The 24120-nt window shown below is 47.4% G+C and overlaps 1 protein-coding gene across 1 annotated transcript in view; it reads left to right on the top strand.

The window, feature by feature from the left end:
* Ankh (ANKH inorganic pyrophosphate transport regulator) overlaps positions 1 to 24120 on the top strand; it is a 138128-nt gene that overhangs the window by 82508 nt on the left and 31500 nt on the right. The window contains exons 2-6 of the mRNA XM_006979988.4: positions 794 to 1010; positions 10840 to 10958; positions 14312 to 14395; positions 21655 to 21825; positions 23861 to 23995. Coding sequence (XP_006980050.1) covers positions 794 to 1010; positions 10840 to 10958; positions 14312 to 14395; positions 21655 to 21825; positions 23861 to 23995 — 726 coding nt within the window. The remainder of the gene's footprint in view (positions 1 to 793; positions 1011 to 10839; positions 10959 to 14311; positions 14396 to 21654; positions 21826 to 23860; positions 23996 to 24120) is intronic.

Raw genomic sequence — 24120 nt, 5'->3', positions numbered from 1 at the left:
GGGGAGACACTGTGTTTGTGGAGGGAGGGGACGAAAGCGAGCTCTGTCATTTTCGTTCACTTTTTCCAAGAACTTAAAGCTACTCTAACAATAAGTCTACTGTAAACAGTGTACAACCCGTCTAAAGGGAAAAGGGCAGGCAGGAACAAGAGAGGGTGATGCGGAGGACAGCATGGTGCGGGCTTCTCTTAAGTAGGTCTAGATTTAGCTACACACACACACACACACACACACACACACACACACGCACGCACGCACGCGCACGCACACACACGCACACATGCACGCACGCACACATGTGACATGGGAGCAGAACAGAGACTATTTCAGGAGGAAAAAGGGGATCAGAGAAAAGGGGTCAGGTCAGGTGAAGGTGAGGAGGTGAATATGAGCAAAGTAGCCCAGGCTGGGCTAGAACCCAAGAACCTCCAATATGTTGGGGTCACAGGCATGAGTTACTACAACAGGCTAGGAGTTTTAAAACATCAACTTTTAAATAATACTCTTAGAACTGTCTTTTGATACTCAGAAATACTGTTGGGTGTGTTACTTTCCCTAATGGGTAGGTATCTCCCCCGAAAAAGGTACTCAGAATGAAGCTAATGTGAACAAAAAAAAACAAAAAAAAAAATGAAATGCCAGTATTTTCTACAAACTTAGGGGTAGCCTCACCCTACCCACTGCCCATCATTTCCCTGGACAGCGCATCTGCCAAGTGCCATGTTGGAGGTGGCATTCTCCAGAGATGTGACTCTGTCTCTCATGCCAGTGTTGGCTCTTCTCTCCCTTGCAGGCCTTGAACCGGGGCATCGCGGCAGTCAAGGAAGATGCTGTGGAGATGCTGGCCAGCTACGGGCTGGCATACTCTCTGATGAAGTTCTTCACGGGGCCCATGAGCGACTTTAAGAACGTGGGCCTGGTGTTTGTGAACAGCAAGAGAGACAGGACCAAAGCCGTCCTGTGCATGGTGGTGGCCGGTGCCGTCGCGGCTGTCTTCCATACCCTCATAGGTAAGGCTGCCGCCATCCCTAGGCATTTCATTTTAGTCGCTTCTTTGTCTTCTCAGTGGCTTTAAATATAGTTGCAGGCTAAGTGGCTTCTTTAGTAATTATTAAACCTCCTTATGAAAATTTCAGAGGATTGAAGGATTGAAGTTTGTGCTCTCCTGAATCAATAAAATTTTAAAACACTTTTTTCCCCCCTGAAAACTATAGTTTTGTGCCTCTGATTCCCAAAGTCAGAGAGTGAGTGGTTTCATCAGGAGGTGAAATCTAAAGTAGTATTAGTACCCAATGGTATTTAGCAATAGTACCTAAAAAAAATAGCATTCCAGGAGGTGGACAAAATAACAGATAGCTCTGTTCTCAAAGAACAGAAGTATGGCGGCTGTTATTTTGAATTCGTGCTTATTACTACTGGGAACCAAACAATGACAGGTTGTTTCATTGAGATTAATTTTCTCCAGGGCTCCTGGATGTTACTTTATTCAAAAGCATGCCTAAATACCCTTGGCAAGGCTGTCACTGAAACTAGAAAGCTAAATCCCAACTACAGTGACCTTGTACATACATGCTCCTGAAGACCCAGGAAAAGCATGTTGTATCGGGGCTGGGCTGCTCTGCTTCTGCCTTCTGGGTGGTCCTAGAACTCATGGGGGTGTGGTTTCAAACAGCTTTGTCTACCTGGCATAAAACTTGCAGGGCACATCTGTCGGAGCCGGTTGCCTAAAGCACTTTGAATGGTACTTCATGAGTCCGCTGTGTACCTTAAATGGTCACTGGTTGTATGAGAGGTATGAATGTCACAAAGTAAAGGAGCCACAGGATTAACCCAAACCACTTACGGTGTATTCATTCGTAGAATGCCAGTGTTTACTCACGTAATTGTGAATCAGGGAGTAAACAGGGAAAGGGCCTTCGTGGTTTTCCCTTCTACCGTGGCATAGAATTTTGTTCTAAGAGCAGGGCGGAGGTGAGGAGCCCTGCTGGCGGGTGAATTCAGCTGAGCGCCGATATCGATCATTTCATTTGTGCTTAAGAGCTCAGGGGGTGGGCAGGCCGAGCTGGGGGCCTTTCTTTCTATCAGCTTATACCCTAGCGAGTGTTTGGACCCAATTTCTGCGGCTACCTTTGATTTGAGTCATTTCCAAAGACGGCATATATATTGAGAAAACTGTCATACATTTTAAAATAAAGGTCTTGTCTACACAGGTAAATTAATTCCTTTTTGCTATTCGTCTTTCTATGAAGACCCTTAAATAAATCCAACTTCCCCTATTTTAGCCACAGTTGGATGAGACTTTGGGATGATTGCTTGTGACTGTCAACTTCCAGGAAAGAGAAAAACTGAGCAGAGCATGTTATTGACAGTCCATGAGGAAAACGTGACCTCTGAGCTTTGCCATCTTATTGTGTTGTAGTTTTGAGAGAAGGTCTTATGAATCCAAGACACCTCAGACACGTTCTGTAGATGAGATTGACCTTGAACTTCTGACTCCCCTGTCTTAGCCTTCTGAGCTCCAGTTACCAGCATACACCACCACACTCAGTTCCTGAAGCAAGGGAGGTGGACCACAGGGCTGCAAGCAGGGCAGGCAACGTTTTCCTGACCGAGATATAGCCCATTGCTTTTTCCTTTTAAACATGGAAATTTTAAGATGCTAAGATCTTAAATTTAAATCAAACGTACTCTTTATCCCACTTAGACTAAATAATTTTATTACATTTGACTATTTTTTTATAGCTAACACTTCTATTCCTTCCACCTAACAAATGCTTTGACTACTTTCTGAGGAAGTACACCGCACTTGACTTTGAACCCCTACATCTAGGCTCTCAGGATTCCCTCTGCAGCTTCTCTAGCAACCCCACTGGTGAATCTCTCCCATTTCTGCTCTTTTGCATCAGGCATCTTTGCACACGTTCTTCTCTCCTTCTTCTTTCAGGAGTTTGTAAGATCTTCCCATCTTGTCTTCCATATTGGGTACTGCGGCTCTCCCCCCCCACACACACACACCTCTTCCTGTTACTATCTTCTCACTCAGTGAACGTTTCCCTACAGTGCAGTTTTCTGCTCCAGGTACATTTCATCTGTAGGGGACGCCGAAGCCCATTTTCACCTCTTAGTGAGGGTGAAAGCAGTCAGCTCCTAACTGGGCTTGCAGCAAGGGCCAGTGACGCAGATGTGAAAACCTCACACAGTCACTTCTGCTTGAACTGAGAAGCCATGGTGTGAGCCCTGTGCCTTCCTAATCACCTGTGTCAGGGCTGAGACCGAGGGAGCAGCAATTCTTATCACGTACACCCCCCTGGGCGGGGCATGCCAGCAAGAAGCCACAAGCACAAATGCATAGAGCTTAACGCCAGATTAAAAAAACACACACACACACACACACAACTGAGAAATCTGAGCATAAACTGAACTTCTCTATATTCTTTTTTCAGACAAAACTAGTCTGATTGTTTCTTTAGGCATTATTTTGTCACTGCTTTGATGAATTTAACTATTTTCCTCAAGTCCGTGTGTGTGTGTGTGCGCACGCGTTCATTCATTTGGTGTCCATTTCTAGAACTGTAGCATAAGCTGATTTCTGTCAGTGAGAGCTTTGAGAGATGATAGCAGAGTAAACCCATGGCAAAGCAAGGGGGCCTTTCCCACCCCAGACTTGGAGGGATTGGGGCCAGGTAGTCATGACCAAAGGACAAGCCCTTAGAAGGAAATGAAGAGAAGGTGGGCACAGCCATGTGTTTATAACAGAAGAAAAAGGACAAAAACAAACTAGTCCAGACCGGAATTGGACAGGTGCAAGATGGCTGCCATGTGCTGGAGCCAGAGTCAGGTAACCAGCCAGAGCTTAGAGCCCAAACCTAGGAAGAGATCTGCTGGACACATGGAAACCAAAGAGCATTGGAGAGGGAGAGGGCAGAATCACAAGGAAGAGCAGCGTAGAGCCAGGAAGCCATTAACAGATGTGATGGGGTGCCTACTATATATGCCTTTACCAGTAGTGGGCACATCTGTGAGGCCTCAAGGATAATCCCATGGGATAAGCACTCTAGTGCTCATGTATGTTAAATAGAGCTTTAATCAATCGAGGTCACGTGTTCTCAATGTGCGTCTTTAAACCTCATGGGCTCTGAAAATCTCCTTTCACATTTAGACCAGTTGGCTATGTTTTGTAGCTATGCATCATGTTCATGCTGTAAACTGATGCTCCGTTTAGTTAGGTCTCTTAGATTTGTTTTTTTAAAACCATGTGTCATTCCCAGATGTTTCCAGAGACTGCAGAAACCCTAACAATGAGCATGCACTTTAACTAAGTGACCGGGGGACCGTGAACATGCCACTGTTCACAGTACTGGTGCTAATGATCTGCCGACCCCGGGGGGTCGTCTTCACTCAGAGGGGCTTCAAGTTGAACCATGCCCGTATCTGAAAAATTGACTGCAGACTTAGCACCTTAGGCTCATCAAGCTGATGTCATCTCTGTGCGCCAGTTAGTGGCTACAAGGCTGCTGATGTCATCTCTGTGCGCCAGATAGTGGCTACAAGGCTGCTGATGTCATCATTGTGTGCCAGTTAGTGGCTACAAGGCTGCTGATGTCATCTCTGTGTGCCAGATAGTGGCTTCAAGGCTGCTGATGTCATCATTGTGTGCCAGTTAGTGGCTACAAGGCTGCTGATGTCATCTCTGTGTGCCAGATAGTGGCTACAAGGCTGCTGATGTCATCTCTGTGCGCCAATTAGTGGCTACAAGGCTGCATTTACTGGATGTCCTTTGTTGCATCATCTGTTATTAATTGTTCTTGTCCCGATGAAGGAAAGAACCTACCTTGGGTCCTCATTGCCTGGGCAGTAGCTAATGTCGTCGTCTTCCTTCACGCTTGTTTCCCGATTTTCTTTTTCTCACTGGAGAGTGAACCACAGGTAGTCTCTTGTCCCTAAATTCTGCACATGGGTGTCAGTTTTCCAGACACAGCTGGAGCAGGCCCTACCAACCACATGGGCCCTTCCTCCGAGAAAGCTTGGTGGAGCCCGTGAGGGAAAGATGGCTCCAGCTCTTACTTCGCGACACCCAACCCACCCAGGCCTCATGCCATGGAGCAAATGAGTAGACAGCTGGAACTGTGTTGGATTTGGCAGCCTTTACCTCGAGAAGACTCTGTAGCTGTCAAGTCCCTGTCAGTCCCATGTACACCCACAGCCTGTCTCTAACTAGCTGAACTGCGGGAGCTTTGAACAGATTCTTTGGGCGGCTGCCACTTAGCCTCCCTTTGGAGTTTAATCATAGCTGTGACTTCTTCCTTGGACTCACTGTGAGACTCCATTTATTAAAAACTGCAGAGACAGGACTTGCCACCACCACACTTGAGTTAAGCCTGGCGGTCATGGTGCAGGTAATATTCCGTTGCTTGTGCTTAGCAAACCTGTAACGAGGACCGGTCGCTGACCTGATATTGTAGTTAGTTCAGGTTGAACCCCGATTATTTTCATCTACCAGGGCATTGTGAGTCCCTCTGACTTCCTTGTTCATACAGAGGAACTGTTGCTGTGCAGTTTGTTCCCCGTGGGAACCAGCTTTATGTTCTGAAGGAGCCTAGGAAGCCAGTAGGGGAACTGAACACACACAGGCTCGTAACATAGGTAACTCATAATCTCTAGACTGTTCTTTCTGTCTGCCTTATCTTTTCAGATTCCCTACTTACTCATGAATCACAGACCAACCCTAGGAAGGGTAGATGGATTCCATATGGAAAACCACACCAATCAGTTTCATTTATGGTCTGAAAACCCACTGTGAGGATGGGGAATGTAATGGGATATTTCCACGGAGTCTATTTGATGGTCAAAGGAATTTATTTGGGAAGTTAACTCACAACCAGAATAAAGGAGTTGGTCACAGAATCCTGGAGGGGTGGGGCATGGTCCAACGCAGTTCTCAGGAGAGCTGTGCCTTGATACGCACCAGCATCCAAGACCTCAAGGTAGCAAAGAGAAGAGAGCATCCATGCACATCCCAGGTCTTAAGGGTCCCTGGTGGTCACCCAAGGGGCATGTACCTAGCAGCTACCTGCTGCCTCACTAGGGGTGGTGCTTCAGGGCATGGCACCAACAACCTCCCACTACAGGGATGTTGCTCAGTAGATAGAATGTTTGCCCAGCATTCACAGAGCTCCATATCTGAGCCCCAGATGTGGTGACGCACACCTGTAATCCTAGCACCTGGGAGGTAGAAGCAGAGGAACCAGAAGATCCATTACATCCTCAGTACAGAGTGAGTTTGAGCCCAGCCTGGACTTCATGAGACTTTGACTCAAAATAATAGAGAGAGAGAGAGAGAGAGAGAGAGAGAGAGAGAGAGAGAGAGAGAGAGAGAGAGAGAGCAAAAGCCACCCCGGGACTTAGTGGGTTAAAAAGCAAATGTTCACTTTTGGCCTCCAGATCATGGCTGGCCAGGTGAGATTCCTTTGGACTTCACTGGGCTCCCACCCACATGAGCAGTTGAAGATCAGGATGTGGCTCCGCTGACAGTGAGGGTGCTCTCTGGGGATGGCCGTGTGGCCTCTACTGAGTCTTTCCTTACTCTGCCTCCTTCCTAGTCCAGTAGCGTTGTCTGTGCTTCTTTGGATGGCCGCGGCTAGACTCCCGCTGTCAGGGTGGAGGCATAGCACCCTGAAGTCAAGAATCAGAGGCACTGTAGCACCCCTTTGTTTGAACACTGTTGGCCAGAACACATTGCTGGCCAGCCTAGGGCCAAGGGGTGGGCACATAAACCATACAGCGTGTGGCAAAGGAGCTGAAAACTCATAAAGAGCATTGCTGTAAAGAGGTGGGAAGATCGGAGGACACTTTTCCAGTTGCTTCTTTGGGGCATGATGGATTTATCAATGTTTTCGATCTGTAGTTATCAAAACCCAGGTTACTTCCTGGTTTTTCACTCAGGAATACAACATACCCTCCAGTGAGATGCCGATAGCCATAGTAACTTATAATGACTCCTACTTTGCCAAGTATTGTACCAGTGAGGCTCTGGCTCTCGGGATACAATCTCATGTTTACTTTGCTTGTATTATGCGTGGTCCCAGGCTATTTCTACAAGACCTTGGCCATATGTCCACCTCCCATCCCCACGCTTTCCAGACAAACGCTGCTCAGTACAGAGTATAGTTGAGTCTATTATGCATCAGTGTCCCAGCTCTCGTGCAGAAAGCTGTCCCCTTCACAGCTGGGTGATTGGCACAGCGCCCCATATGAATAAGTCATTCAACACATATTTGCCGAAGCGCTTTAAATGTGGCTTATCAGCCATGTAAGCACACGCTCTTTGGAATCAATACATACAGTAGAAACCCAGGATGAACTTGCAGGCTCCTACAAAAAGCCTCCTAAGTAGGACTCAATGAGTCAATAAATGGTCCTGGAGAGACTTTGACCCATCGATACCTGGGCAATTTGAATTAGAACAGGTGTTCTACCTGTTTCTGCATTTTACATCTTGGAAATGACTACATTAGGATGTTACTGAAATTGATGGGGTCTCGGTTCCCAGAAGACATTCTGTCTTAGATAATCTCTCATTAATGTGACTATGTCGCAGTTTGCTATAACTGCTGGTAACTCCTAGCCCTGTAAGTTTGCGAAGCACTGATTGCAGAAAGGGCTGTTCTCGGTTGCCTGGAGTAATGAGATCAATGAACTGAAAGGGACTTCCTCGCTCTTTATTTGCTCTAGTTTTGAGCCTCTTAGGGTGCATCAACTCAGCGTCCTCCTCCTGTTTGCAGTCATAATGCCCGTTTCCTCTGCTCAGGCCTTGTTGAATTTGTTTTATAGCTCTCCTCTTTGGGAGGAAGACTAGTTTGCAGAGCAGTCTTGGGAAGATGGTTGTTGGGTGCTGACGCCTACTAAATAGTCATTAGTGACTACGCACAGCGTTTTAGACAAATCACCCCAGCCCCCAGCTTTGGCTCATCTGGAAACAGCTCAGGGGATGGCTGGCATGGGAGGGTGGAGTTGGGGGACAGAAAAGATGAGGTGGAAATGGTTCCTGGGATTTTATGCACACCATGTCCAGGGTGGAAACAGCCACTTAGTTACAATCAGATTCTTCTCCCACAGAAAGAATAAGTAAGAAAATAGGAGAGAAAAACCGTCTTTGGCTTCCAGGTTTCCCCTCCAGTAGCTGAAAGAGGAAGGGTCTAAAGTAGAAAAAAGCAAAAGTAGCCCTGGTGCCCATGAGTCCCAGATGCTCTGAAGCTGGGTACATGGAGCCGGGCAGGCGCTGGGAACCGGAAGAACAAGGGCGGTACTTACATCCAGAGACAGATCTGGGAGAAAGGCTAGAGAACCACACTGTGCTTAAGCCGCCATTAACCTTTTTGTTTGTCCTCTTACAAATAAAAGTTCTCATCTTGATGCCGTAGTTAAAATCCATCACTGCGAGAGTCAGGATGCTCCCTTCCATTGGTTTCCCCTCTCCCAGGTAACAGGTGCAGATCACGTGCCCTGCTGTCAGGTGCACACATTCCCGGCTCCATCTTTCCCCACTCCCACGCCCTCCTCGGAACCTACGGGGAGTCATTGGTAGGGCTGCTATATCAAAATCCTACAGACTGTGTAGCTTAAATGACAGGAATTTACAGTTCTGTGGGCAACAAGTCTGAGGTCAAAGTGTTAGACAGGCCTGATTCCTTCTGAGCACTTTGAGGGACAGCCACCATTTGCCTGTCCCTTGGTTTTGAGACTTTCCTGGCAGCCTTTAGCATGAAACTGAATCACCCAGTCTCTACCCTCACAAGGGCTTTTCTTCCTGTCTTTGCATCTAATCTCTCCCCCTTTTTACAACTTAACTAGTCATATTGGGTTGGACACCCACTCCAGTATGAACCCATCTTATTATATCTGCAATAGTCCTGTAGCTACATAAGGTCAGAGGTTCGGACTTTGATGTTTGAACTTTAGGGAGACATGGTTTGCCCATGTCACTACCATTCTGGCCCTCAGCCCTTCCCTATCCCATGGTCCCTGGGGTCAGGTCTTGTCAGCTGGCATGCTCCATGGACGGTAACCTTTACCAGGGGATTTTCACTCACCCGCTATTCATAGCAGCCCCATGCTCTTGCATGTGGCGCCACTGACCTTTCCGTCCCAGTGGTTTCTGCCAGAGTAGGTTTCTCGTGTGGGTGGGTCAAGACTGTCCCCTTGCAAGCCCCTGCACAAGTGAACGTTTGTCGATCTCATAAACACACACACACACACACACACACACACACACACACACACACACACACGTAAGTAAAAAGCGGCCAAAAGAAAGAAAATGTCCATGGCTCTATCCCCAGAGCAGACTGTGTGAGATGCAGGACTCTTACATTCGGGCTTTGTGTTTCCATCCGCTGAATGCTGGGCTGAGTGTACCTCACTGCAGACTCAGACAAAAGCGCTCACGCTGCCTTCCAGGGTCAGCTCGGGCCACCTGTCTGCTTCTCATCTCGGTCAGGGCTTCTGATCCAAATGGCAGATCCAAGCACAGCTGTCTCTTCCACCACCCCACCCCACCCCCGCCACCCCTCTACAGCAAGTCTCATCTTCCCAGAGCTGCTCTTTCCTTCAGGATGTCCTCTCCTGGGGCTTCTCTTCTTGCTCCTCAGTGGCCTTGACAGACCTGCCACTCTCCTCACCTAACACTGTGGCTCCCTCTGCAGTCGTCACCTCAACCCCACCTTGTTCTCTGGACCTCGGAACTATCTTAGCTCCTTCGGCTACCTGCCCACCATGACCTCTGCAATTCCCAATGATCCAATGACCCATTTTAGGTTCTAAGAGTCATGTTCAAGGTCGAATTACTACAAAATCCCTGTGACTCAAGACCAATGCTGACAAAGGAGCATTAGGATCTCCGTTGACTGGTTTGTGTGGTGATAAGTCCCTGCCCTCCGAACTCTGACATGGGGGTCCTGTTTTTCACCTTAGCTCCATTATGATGTCAGAGTCGTGTCTAGGTGTCATGTGTACACATCCATAGTTATGCCAGCGGGACATATGTGGTAGAGTACTTGCAAAGCCTTGAAGAGCGTCGATTCATTTTTGTCTTAATCTGAGTCCGTGAGGTCAAACTAGCAGACCGTCCTTTAGTCTTTGTTAATAGCATCCATCAGGATCCTCAAGGCCTACATCTTTCCTCTTACCTGTTGGGCTTGGTTATACCCTGAGTATGTGTTGGATTCCCTCTGTGCATCAGTCCCACACCATGACAAGTCTTGATGCAGGAGCACTCCCAAAACACCCTCTGGGTATCACTTTCTGCTTCATGGGACAATTTCCAGTAGTGACCACCCTCCTCCCAGCAAGTGTTAAAACTTGTGCTGAAAACTCATGCTAAACTCTGGAAATTTTCTCCTGGGAAATACCTAATAATATTTAAATATTTAGCTTCAACTGTTTCCACCAAGCATTCTGTGAGTATGTCAGATAATACCATGAATGTATACTAGGAAATTGGGCAAATCACTACTTAGCAAATACAGAGGAAAATCAACCCATTGGGAGTCATCCGGTGAGTGAGAAGAGATCATTCCGAGATAGTTGTGGCTTAGAAGGGAGGATATAGTCTGACCTCCTTAGGTAAGCATGTTGGAACTCACATGCATACCTGACACACCAATAAAAGTACTTGGTAACTAGAAGCCCCACCTACCCCACCAGTAAAAGAATGAGATTATGCATGAGTCTCTTCCAGTTTTTTTTAACTTTTCTACAATAAGCAGATATTACAATTAAAATTATTTTAAGTGTCTTAGACAAAAACCGTGTAAACACCATGTCTGTTTTGGTCCCTTGTAGCCTACAGTGACTTAGGGTACTACATCATCAACAAGCTCCATCATGTGGATGAGTCTGTGGGGAGCAAAACTCGAAGGGCCTTCCTCTATCTCGCTGCCTTCCCTTTTATGGATGCTATGGTAAGTAGAGGAAACCATGGGCTTTCCTTTTTCTTGAGGCAAAATCTGTTTATCATAGAATTCACTATTTTAAGCGTTGTTCTATGTCTGGTTCAATAGTAGGAGAGCATTCATGTTTCTAGAGTGCCTTTTATGTTGCAAATTAAAACTGTTCCCATTAAACAGTAATTCCACCTCACCATGCCCTACCCCAGAAACCACTCTCCACTTTCTGTGTCTATGAATGTGACCCTATGAAGATACCACACAAGGGCATTCAAACTGTGTGTATTCTCTTGTGACTGGCTGATTTTGTTATAGATAGCATCAATGTTCTCTCTGTGCTTTAGAATGTGTCAGAATTTCATTCCTTTATAAAGAGTATAATATTTCCTTATATAGATAAAATATATTTTTACCTATCTACTTATTTATATTACTTCTCCATTTTGGTTACTGTGAATAAAGTTGCGAACTTGAGTGTACGCATATCCTTTGAGTCCCTACTTTCAGTTCTTTGGGGTACACGTTCAGAAATGGGATTGCTAGATTGTCTGATGCTTATATATTTTTTTAATTTTTCAAGGAACCATCAAGCTCATTTCCACCGCAGCTTACCATTTCCACCTACAGCGTAGGGGGTCCCAGCTGACCCTTGAACTTGAGCCAGTGTCTCATCGATTTGTGATGGTTTTACATATATATCTGCCACACGTTCTAACAGACGGCAAGAAAGCGCAATTGGACACTTTGATTCGTTTGTTTTTCTGATAGGTTCAGTGACAGAAGATGAGGCTAGCTTTCTCATACACTGGCTGCTTGTGTGATGCAGACATGCAGGTCTCACAATATTGCTTCTCCTGAACAGTTGGAGGGGCTGTGGCATCACTTAGTTACCAGGCTTATGATGTAAAGAAAAGAGCTGTCGTGAATCCTATGTCAATAGTCATGAAGGGAAGGCTTTATTCTTTTCATTTAGGTATAGCTGTAAAGAGACAATACAAAATTAATATGTAATACCTGGTAATAAAATCTTCCACTGGCTTCTATGTAAATTACCATAGGCGGGAGAGCTGGGTCACCTGTGGCCACCTGCACCTGGATTTCCCTTTTATTACTTTGGCCAGCTGTGTTGCCTCTGGCAGCTGATGCAGGTGAACCCAAGGGCAGTTCAAGGTTGTGCAGTCCCCATACCCCCACACTTTTACACAAGGAACCTGGTGCATATAGGCAGCTTCATCAGAGATCAGAGTCAAGTCTTGGTGCTGAAATAGTTAAGGTTGAATTGGATAGACTGAAGCTATGATGTCACTCTGTCCACCCTATAAACTGGAAGCGGGGATCTAAACAGAGAGCTGTAATTATACAGTGAATTCTGGGAACTCATGACTTTTCATGGAAGGGAGCTGCAGACTCCTAGATGCTCTGCCTTCTGTCCCTGCCAGCTGTTTTCTTTGCCACAACAGCATTTTTAAAGCTCAGTACACACTGAGTATCCCTCATCCCAAATCCCAGACCCTAACTTCTCAAAGACCTAAAGCGTCCTGAATGGTAACCACATCTGGGAAACCATACAGTCGATTTCATGTGTGAGATTCTAATTCACACTCAGAAATCCCTTAAATACTGTGTAAACTTACCTTCAGACTCTTTGTATAAGAATACAAATTTTGTGTTTAGACCTTGGTCCCAACCTCTGGTTATCTATCTGTCTGTCTTTCTCTATCAATCTATAACTTAGATACATAGATAGATAGATAGATAGATAGATAGATAGATAGATAGATAGATAGATAGATAGATAGATAGACAGACAGACAGACAGACAGGAATTATTTTGCTTAATGTAGTTGTGGTGGTTTGAAAGAAAATGATGCCCAGATTTTGTTACAGATTTTGAAGTCTTCCAGGCTTTGTTATCTAACAATTCTAGTCCCAAGTATTTTTCGATAGTTACCCAGCACAACACTAGAGTGTATGTGTGTTGAGGGCCCTTTCCTTCATGTTTTATTCATAAATTCTTCTGAAGACCCCAATAGAACAGTAAGATGCTGCTAATAAAAGCCAAAATAATAAACATTTATAAAAAGCAACCATCTTCCCTGTGCACAAGCAGGCATGCACATCTACATACCTGCAGCACCGTCCTTATAACTTGGTTGAGGAGATAATTTTTAGAAGTCATGAAGCTTTTCACCCATGGCATTAAGACAACAAGGCCACCCACAAAGTGCTATTCACAAATGTTATCTACATTGTTTTTCAGACATTTGACACCTTGGGACCCCAGCCAGGGAAGGAAGTAGAGGCAGCCACTGTCACACAAACTCGTGACCCAGACCCAATGCTTTGCTCATTGTGTTCAGCTCCGATGTCATGTTAGTTCTCTGTGTTCTAGATTGCTTTCGAGTGCTGTGATAAAGACCATTGCAGCTTGGGGAGGAAAGGGCTCATTTCTTCTTACAGCTCCCATGTGCAGTCCACCTCTGAGGAAGCCAGGCAGGAACTGGAGGCAGAGACCAAGCAGAGACCATGCAGGAACACTGCTCACTGAGCCACTCACTTCCTATGGCTTGTTCAGCCCGCTTTCTTATACAACCTAGGCCTACTGGCTTAGGAGTGGCTCTGTCCATAGTGGGCTGAGCCTTTTCCATATCAACTGTCAATCAAAAAATTCCCCCCAGCTTTGCCTACAGACCATTCTGCTAAAGGCTTTTTCTCAGGTGAGGTTTCCTCTTCCGCGATGACCCTAGCTTGTGTCAAGTTGACAACAATCTAACCAGTACAGTCTTTTGGTCAAAATCAACCATCAAGGGAAGATGTGAAGTTTATACACATCCTGTTGTGAGCATATCAACCTCCACACCCGCTACCTGCTGAGCTTTGCCTTGCCCGCATCTGTTTTAGGATTTCCCTCCAGCCTCCCTCCAACACACAAAGCCAAGCTCAGACCCTGGAGACAACGTCATCACAGAGTCCTGATCCTCTCATGAGCTGATGACTTCAGTCCCAGCCACCTCAGAAGTCTCGCTCTAATGTCCTTTTGGGGATCAAGACTGCTCCAGGGGAGACCTGTGTCTCCACTCTTGGGGGTCATTCAGCTTTCAGCCATGGAGACCAACCCAATCAGCTGGCTTATCTCCTTATCGGTGCTACTGAATAAATGTGTGCACTCACTCATTCCACTGAAAATCCAGTGTGGCACTAGCCAGCCACCGGATGAAGTTACTTTTACCAGTGAAAGACTTCTCAAACCTGCTGCTCTGACTTTTGGAGGCACAGAGTGTATTTTAGGAATACCTACTAAGTCGTAATGTAAGGGACCCCATAATCCCAGCTACGTCTCTCACTAAAAATTCTGTTCTTTCCGGCAGGCATGGACCCATGCTGGCATTCTCTTAAAACACAAATACAGTTTCCTGGTGGGATGTGCCTCAATCTCAGATGTCATAGCTCAGGTAACTACGGTCTGTGTATCTGTCACAGCTCCTCAGAGTGGCTGTCTGATGAATGATTGACTGATGGAACCGAGACATTGAAACTGTATTTCCAGTTCTATGGGGGTGGTACTCCCCAGTTATTTGGCTCCCAGCAGATATGGATTCTGATGGTTGATTGATGAGTGAGGAAAGGTAATATCCTGTAATCAGAGTACAGTCTTGTGCAATCTTGCTAGGATGAGGTTGTACAGGTTTAAATGAAGTGCCTGAGATTTGAACCATTGTTTTTAAAGCGTGTGAATGTGAAGTGGTTAGGAAGGGTGCGGGCACCGTGACACAGTGGATAAAGTGCCTGCTTTGCAAGCTTGAGGACGAGAGGACAGAATCCCAGCACCGGGGGAAATGTGTAAGAGTGTCTGTCTGTAACCCCAGCGCCAGGGAGGTAGACAGGAGAATCCGGGGGCGTGCGGCCAGCCAGTCTATGAAGCAGCCAGCTCCAGGTTCAGTGAGAGACCTTGTCTCAAAACGGAAGATGGAGGGTGAGAGAAGAGATACACAGAAACCTCTGACCTCCACATGTGCAGACACAAGTGAGGGTGCTCATGCACATGTGCACACAGGCACACACACACACACACACACACACACACACACACACACACACACACACAATGATCACCAGGTACATGTGGGGCCAGTCATATGTAGTCCCTTCGCCCTTGCCCTTGTCCACATACTCCCTACAGGGCCTGATAGAACAGTCTGTCACTTGGTTCCTGAATGAGCTCTTGGGACTCATGGGGTTATTCTCTTTTCCTTCTTTTTTAAAGCTTTATGTCTTGTTATGGGTGGGGCACACATGCAGGGCATCACAGGACGGCTCTGTCCAATCGGTCCTCTCCTTCCTCCTTTGCCCGGATCTGGGAACTGAACTCAGGTCCCCAGGCTTGAGCAGCAAGCTCTTCATCTCCTGAGCCATCTGACCGACCTGGGTTTTCTGTTATTGTTGTTTCGGCTTTGGTTTGGGTTCCAGTTTGTTTATTTGTTACAAGATCTCTCTGTCTCTCTCTTTATAGCCTAGGCTGACTTTGGACACTCCGACCCTCCTGCCTCAAACTCCAAAACACTGAGATTATTTTTAAACATGGTTTCTGGCGTGGGTGCTGTGAGGTTCTGTCACTCACACATCATTCCCCACTGTCTTCGTTAGGGTGACTATTGCTGTGATGAAACACCATGACCAAAGCAAACTGGGAAGGGAAGGGTTTGTTTGACTTAAACGTTCACATCTTAGTCCATCATTAAAGGAAGTCAAGACAGGATCTCAAACAGGGCAGGAACCTGGAGGCAGGAGCTGATGCAGAGGTCATGGACGAGTACTGCTCACTGTCTTGCTCAGCCTGCTCTCTTATAGAACCCAGGGCCACCAACCCAGAGTGGTACCACCCACCATGGGCTGGGCCCTCACCCAGCAATCGCTGATTAAGAAAACGCCTTACAGGCTTGCGTATAGCCCTGATCTTAAGGAGATGTTTTCTTGATGGAGGTTCCCTCCTCTCAGATGACTTTAGCTTATGTCAAGTTGACATAAAACTAGCCAGCACTCCCACATTTTAAAATGAACAGGAAGTTGGTTCCACTGCCTGACCACATTGTCTGAGAAGAGGCCTTTCATTCCCCTTCAATCTCAGGGCTGGCACCAGCCCTGGCCCGCCTTTTTTTTTTTTTCTTCCCTCTAAGAATAAGACAGGAGACGTTTCTGGGAAAGAAGATGCATGCAGTCCTATCATTCTGAGCAGGACTTAGCCATGCAGGGGGATGGGGCTTGAGCATAACGTTTTTCTGAAGAGAGGTTGGACCATCATTTCAGCTCACACATCCCAATTCTCAGTTCCACCTACAGTCAGCTCCTACATTTGTCTTAACTGTACAACTTCATCTATAAACCACTGCATGGAAATAATCTACAGTTAAACTGTTAGGTTTAACCTCCCTAAAGACCAAGCATTAAATTTCCAAATTAATTGCATTTATTCCGTGGGAAAGTAATTGAAAATAATTCTTGCTAACATGTATGCGTGTGCCTGAATACCAGCTAGCATCATCCTTTGATCTATCTTGTTAATTTTCCTGTACCGCTATTAGAGTTTTGTCCCGGAGTTACATTCAGCATCCTCTGAGAGCTGGATTAAGCCGCCTTGTTCACTTGCCATTTAATTTGAAGTGAAAGAAATATCTCGCCTTCCAAACAGAAGCAGCAACTCAGTGGGAGTTTGCAGATGTGTGTTATTACAAAGGCAGAAAGACAAAAGGAAGAAGAAGGAGCTTTAGCTCTGCCTAAGATAAATGGAGTCAGCATCTAGGGACAGAAAAAAGAAAACATGCTTATGGAAAATACTTTGCCATACGCCCACAGACATTTTCCTCCTTCCTTTCCAACCCGATCCTGACCCCTGCTCTTTGGAACCAACAGATCTGGTTGGGGGAAGCAAGCGAGGCTGAGTACAGATGCCTTCTGGCTGTTCCTGGTAGAGCAGTTATTTTAAACCTTGTTGTCTGAGTTCCTGTCACAGTGTGGTTGGGGGAATAAATATCATTTTCCTTTGGAAGTCTTCTCTCCTGCTCCCCCTCCCAATCCCCCACCCCATTTCATTCTTCTCATTACCTGAAAGCTGTCCGGGGCACCTAACCTGATCGTTTGCAAATAGGTCTTATGCAAAGCACTTTAAACTATCTACCCTTGTCAATGCAAAAACATAACCATCAGCTCCAAAGGGATAAGAGATAATTTATTCTGAAGCTAAATATCGGCAACCATGGTCCTAAGAGTACAGATTTAGAGTACCCCAAATTCCATGTCCATAGTTTGAAGAAATTTTTATTCTAACAGTACAAAGAAAATGATTAGTCAAGACACTTGAAATACATCAGCAGCCACAGTATGTAGGCAGGTCACAGCCAAGCAAAGTGGAGAAGACTCAGCTACAAGTTGTAGACGCCTCAGCTGGTGGAAACTGGGGTTCTCGTGAATCCTGAAGGTTTTATCTGTTAGTCCCAAGATGTCAGTTCAGACCAAGGTGGACAAGGAATGGTTGTTTACAAGGCTCAAGATCAATTATAACTAGAATAAATTATAACCAGGCTGCGGACCTGCAACATTCCAACCTCTCCAGGGCTGCTACAGTTCTAGTCATCCAATCAGCCTCGCAGAAGGTTCCATGGAGGGTGCAGCTTTTTTCAGGAACTTTCGTGGCGTGAAGATAAATCAGTGAGAAAAGTGGTTAGTAATACTCAGAGTTCTAGCAGCAACTCCCACTTTAGGAAACTGCCCCAAAGTGTTGGTTTCACACAACAGTACAAGGTGAGGCACGTGACCTGTTCTCCACCTCCATGTTGAGTTGTAGTTCCAGGTGTCCCTGTCGGTGACATCGCCGTGGACTTTGTCTTGCTTTAGTCTGTGTTCATCCAGACTTCCCTTGCTTGTTCGGCATCAGAGTGAGAATTCTCCTGATGCTGTTTGTCCTTCCTGGTGCCTCCCAGACCCTGCCCTCCGCTGAGACACCCCCCCTCCACCCCTGCCTTCAGAGGTCAGCTGGGAGCCCTCTCTGCTCATGGTCTTTTCGCCTCAGCCTTTGGCAAGACCCTACCCTGGGCTGACCCTTGTTGTGCCTGCCTCACCTGTCTCCAGCAGCAAATGCTTCTGCAGGAACTGTAAGTCACCTCAGCCGACCCTGGGGAGCTGCTGCGGAAGGTCACTCCCCTGTCACACTTCCCAGGAGGTGACCTCGGTTCCCAGGTCTCCCAGGTCTCAGAGAAAACTGAAGCAAGCACATTCTCACCTTGTGCCCCCCCCCCCCCGTCCTGCCAACTTAACTCACAGCCTCCACACTCTCTCATTTGAAGAGGTTCTCTCTCTCTCTCTCTCTCTCTCTCTCTCTCTCTCTCTCCCTCCCTCTCTCTCTCTCAGGGCCACCTTCTCCTCTACCTGTCCCTCTGGTCCTGATCTGGCAGGCTTTCTCAGGAGCCTTATTAATTAGTTGTCAGTGACCCTCGTGTGTCCATGGATGAGTGTCTGGGCATGCACGCATGCTCACATACATAGAAAACCCAAGGGCAGCGGAACGGCTTTCTCTTGATCCCCGCCTATCTTGTTAGCTAGCTACAGTCCTGTCTTTCTCTGTATTACTTCACAGCCACAGTTCTTAGAAGGACGGTTTCCACTCACTGCCTCCTTTTTCCCCCCACTTCCTTTTCAGTGTGTTCCCTACAGAGGTCTGGTTTTACTTCTGTCAGTTCTTCCAGAAGGTTCTTACTAAGAACCTTGTGCCCTTCGACCCAGGAGGCGGTTTCCATTGTCTCATCAACAGCTCAATGGCTCTTCACTCTAGACTCCTCTTTCCCTAGGAAACACTCCCCGCCCCCCCACTGGCCTCATGCTGTCCATGAGGGCTCTTCACTCCTGCCCATGTTGGTGTGGATGCCGTTTGCCCACGCTCCCATCCCCCAGTTTCTCATCCATCCAGCAGGGTTGATCTCTTTAAGAGGTGGAGCCTTAGTTCATTGAGAGCTGCCCCTGGAAGGGTTGTAGGGTTCCAGCCCCTCTGGTTTCATGTGTTCAAGTGATCTTTTCCTGTCATACACACTCTCACTGTGGCCATCAGCCATGAAGCAACACAGCCAAGGTAGGTAGAGGGGTCCCACCAGGGCCTGCCCCATGCTGTCTAGGATGCCCAGCCTCTAAATCCGCATTAAATAGGCCCTCTTATAATAACAAGAAAACCAAATCAATCGTGTTGTCTCCTAGGATTATAGCAACTACAACATGACTGCGATTCCTCCGTTAAATATCCGTAGGCTCCCCCTCTTAGAGATCCAGACGGAGCTACTAACGGGCCCCTGAACTGAAGATCTTCTGTAACAAGAATCTGGCTGAGTAAATTGGCAAGTGCGACCATCGGGTTAGAAACTCCAGAGCCACCCTTGGAGCACTTCCCTTATCATGGAGGGTGATGTTCTCGTCCCCAGCATCACTTCCTTTTGCTGTGCCCCCCCCCCTCGCTACTGTTACTCATTCTAATCAAAAGTCATCCCTTCCCACCCACAGTGCTGAGCAGCCTCCTCACGCACCCCCACCCAGCGGCCCTGGCGTCTGCTGTTCCTAGTGCCGCCATAGTTGTCTTATCCATCGAAATCCTGACCACCTCGGGGATCCTTGAAACTCTCAATCCTCATGCTGACCGAGGAGGGGCTGAAGCCCACAAACCTTACTAAACTGCCTGTCCAGCCCCAGCCTGGTCCTCGTACCACCCTGTTCTCTGGTCCACCGTCCACCTACCACAGCTCCAACCTGGAAGAAATACTCTGCCTCAGTTTCCCTCTCCTCCTTTCTGCTCCTTCCACCTCTGCTCAGTCTAAGGGTCTCAGCTCAGGCAGAGCCCTGCAGAGATGCTCTTCTGACCCCCGACTCCACCCTCCACAGTGACTCTGTCATGACAGGCAGTGGGTACTCACTGGCCCATAGTTTGATTGGTGTGTCTGTCCCCTCTGCTGGATTGTCAGCCCCAAGAGGTCAGTCCGGGACTGTCTCTATCACTGAGTACCAGGGTCTGGCCTGGGGCCCGTACATGCTTTCACGGGGAACGTCCTCACCACTGACGCAGCAGGTTCCTTTCTTATATAACCTGACATGTTTTTGGTGGCCCTGACAGATTCAGAGCTGTGATTCCAGACTAGCAGGCAAAGTGCACAGGTGTAATGCTGAGTTGGGAAGTGATGTGGTAAGGGCGGTGGCCGGTGACAAGTGCTGGGCCACATGCTTCAAGTCAGTTAGAATTTCTGGGGGAGGCTGACGGCATCTCCACCTTGGCCTTGGGGGCTCCCCTGCCAAGCCCGTCCACCCATCACCCTTCTGCTGTGTGGGCTTACCTCTCTTTGGTATGTGTCCCTCTCCTTGATCAGGTCCTGCTCCTCGGACTTCTGTCTTGCAGAACTGTCTTGACTGCTTAGGATTTAGAGGATACACTGAGCTTTACGTTTTCCCTTTTCATGCAGCCAGGCTTCAGACTCTGCATATCACCACTGTGGTTTCCAGTGCACTTTATGCAGATGGTAAAAAATGTCAAGCTTGCTATGGATATGCCAGTCTAAGCTCTAAAAGGGAGCTCTGACTAGTTAGCTGAGTATGGGCATCGTGTCCACAGCCTCAAATGCCCAAGCTTCGGGCTCAATTTATGTGCCCTGGCAAGGCTTCTTCCTCTGGTCTCCACATCGTTGAGTTCACTGCCTTTGGTCCCAGTTAGAAGCAGCATGGGGGCAGTCGTGGGCATCCTTGCTTCTGTCACTGCCCAGCATGTCCTCCTGGCATGACCAGTATGTGTGAGACTGAGTGAGCGACTTAGTGAGAGTGGACACCTCCCCAGCTCGGGTCTGCTCAGGTCGCCCGTGTTCTCGGCTGCCCGCTCCCAGCCACACATCCGTGTAGCACCTCCATCCCCCCGTGCTCTGAGGACCCGGTGGTGAGGTTGGCCACACTCCAGGCAGCTGCAGGATGAGGAGGTTAATACATCATAAACTCGGCTTTCGAGAGCGAGACATCCAAGAGAGATTAACACTTCATCATGACTTGAGTCTCTCCCGACCGTGGTCACTTCCGCCATCCACACAACCTGTTTGCAGCCTCTAAAATATCACCGCTGTGGTTCGGAGCGTTAAGGTTTGTCGATGGTGAATATGAAACCCGCTCCTTCCAAGCACAAGACGTCCAGGTCTCCCACTCAGTAAACAAACGGGCATTGTAGTCACATAATAGTTAATATTTTAATGCCTTTCCAAGCTGAGAATTTTATATTTTTCTAAGTTGGGTTGTTCCATCATCATTGCCAGTGGTGTTTGGAACGGCCTTTCTGGTGAGTTCTGTCCTGTAAATGTTCCAGCCGTATGTCCCTGTACATCACCGACTGCCACAGCTTTTTCCTCTGCGGTGGAAAAAGCCTCCAGTAGCCATGAGTGAGGTGGCTAAGAAGCCCAAGTTTCTAGGTAGTTCTTAGTTGTTACCAGAGATAGAAATTGCCTTAAAAGAGTCCCAGTGGCAGGCTAACAGAATCATGGTTGAGCTTCCTCCAGTGAACCCCAGGCATCTGCACCTGGGTCACAGGAGGTCAGGATGGAGTCAGAGCCCCTGGTGAGCTCTCCCCTCAGCTGCTGGGTTCTGGCGGGTGGCCTAGCCTCTTGGGCCTGCTCCCCCACTCTGCTGACCTGCCCTGTCTTCCCTCCCACAGGTTGTTTTCGTAGCCATCTTGCTTCACAGTCACCTGGAATGCCGAGAGCCACTGCTCATCCCCATCCTGTCTCTGTACATGGGTGCGCTTGTGCGTTGTACCACACTGTGCCTGGGCTACTACAAGAACATCCACGACATCATCCCTGACAGGAGCGGCCCAGAGCTGGGGGTGCGTGCCCCTTGTGACGTTTTAAAGTATCGGCACATGCTAGTTGTACAAAAAGCAACAGGACGTACTGGGCATTTTTCATACTTGCATGGATCACGTGTTGGTCATACTCAGCCACCTTGATTCTCCTCTCTCTCCGGTCCCCTATCCCTCTCTCCCTAACCCCCAGGGCAGCCTTTATCTGCTCAACCCCAATTTGCCCAAGACCCAAAGAATGTGAAATAAGAACTCAATGTAATAAGGTTCAAGTGCTCAGGGTTTTTGGAGGGGAAGGCAGTCAGAGAACCATGAACTCTACAGATGAAAGTCATCTTAGAAGTGACCATCCAGCCTCCTGCTCACCAAATGAGGAGGAGACAGGGTGTCATGTCATGGGTAACAGCACTCATACCTCCTTGTACTCCTCGGTAACCTCCTTTATGGTCCAGAAAGTTTTAGGATCCATGGAACCTTTGTATTCATGTTATATTGTCTTTAACATCATAGCACAGGCCCAGGCTCTGTTTATATTCTCCATACCAGCCAGTGTGGCACCTCCTAGGGACTCGGCAGAGCTTTAGGTACCATAGTGTGATGGGAAATCTTGAGATATGGCCTCTCGTCTCAACAAGTTTTATAACTCACTAGGCAGGGAAGACCAACACAGAAGCAATAATTAGAAAACAAAACAAAAACTAGATGAGTCCAAAACAGCATCTGCACTGCAAAGAACCCCACAGGCCTCCAGTTTGGGTCATGTGGTCTTGGAAGCCTCTATGGAGAAGTCCGGGTGTGTCCCGGGCCTTTAAAGTGAGTTAAGAATCAAGTCAGCACAGGCACGCCTTTAAGCCCAACACTCAGGGGGCAGAGCCAGGCTGATCTCTGTAAGTTCGAGGCCAGCCTGGTCTACAGAGTGAGTTCCAGGACAGGCACCAAATCTACACAGAGAAATCGTGTCTTGAAAAACAAAAAAAATAAAAAAAATCAAGTCTAGAGTAGAACAGCCAACCTTTCACAAGAGGCCAAGCATTCTGCTCATCACAAGTTATGAACAGTATTGGGTTTATGCGCATGCTGGCTTCTGCTCATGTACATTAGGCATCACTTCTCTCCATCTAGCTATAAGGCAAGCAGGAATGATCATGTCTAACCCTGACCACACTCCACCACCAGTCCCCAACTTAACCATACAATGTTTTCATCATGTCACAACAGTAATTGTGTTGATCCTGTACCTCATCCTAGGTCAAGCTATCCTTGACATCCTACCTAGTCATATCCACCACTTGGCTGCCACAATTATCTTTGATAGGGACCAGTCTCTCTCTCCTCTCTCTCAATGTTCAGCCTCCAGCAGAGGGGAAGAAATCAAAATGCCTGAGATGGTTCCATGATGTAACACCTACCCTCTTAAGAGACAAAACCAAAATTGTGTAACAGAAGCCACACTTGAAAGATAGCACACACCTTGGCCATGGATGTCTTAAGATATGGCTGGTCCTTTAGTGTGCTTTGGTTTCCCTTATGGCTCTGCACAGTGTGTGTGACTCCTAGGAAGGCTTTGAAGGCGGGAGTCTCCGTAGCTGAGCTAAATAGTCCTACATTCATTAGACACATTTATATATATTGACTGATTCCAAAGTAGGTTATAATAGCTTTTTATTTCTCAGAGTTACCTCCTACTGGCGTGGCTTCTTGCCAGTCACGGTGATGACATAAACAGAGACTCATTTCAAACCTGCTTCTCAGGTCCTGGAGCTGGGCTCCACCTTGTATGGTTCCGCATATGGAAAACAGTGGTTGGGATCCATCGAGCTCCAGTGTGTGCTTTGATTTCTCAGTAGCTTGCCAGCTGTCTGAATTAATTTCTAATAAGACGGTACGGTTCATTTTAATTCAACTTGGCGTGTCTACAGGGGCTTTTCTGTATGTTATTGTTAAGCATAATGAAGTAGCTGTTGATTGGCGTAAGAAGGCCAAGCTTTGATTTGAAGCCATTTTCTGTTCTGCTTCTGGAACCGAGTGAGCTTTGACCTCCCTCCGTTTCTCCACACAGGGCGATGCCACCATAAGAAAGATGCTGAGCTTCTGGTGGCCTCTGGCTCTGATCCTGGCCACACAGCGGATCAGTCGGCCCATTGTCAATCTCTTCGTGTCCCGGGACCTGGGCGGCAGCTCTGCTGCCACAGAGGTAGGGCACGTGGTGGGCACGTGGTGGGCACGTGGTGGGCACACGTGGAGGGATAGCGGTGATTCCGATCTAGTTCCACTTCACCTCCAGAGCTCAAGCAATTCTAAAATACTAAATCATGTGAC

Source organism: Peromyscus maniculatus, chromosome 15 (assembly GCF_049852395.1).
Source record: "Peromyscus maniculatus bairdii isolate BWxNUB_F1_BW_parent chromosome 15, HU_Pman_BW_mat_3.1, whole genome shotgun sequence".
In the NCBI taxonomy this organism is placed as follows: Eukaryota; Metazoa; Chordata; class Mammalia; order Rodentia; family Cricetidae; genus Peromyscus; species Peromyscus maniculatus.
Note: the sequence above shows the minus strand (reverse complement) of the source record. Positions and strands in the feature narration are given on the sequence as shown.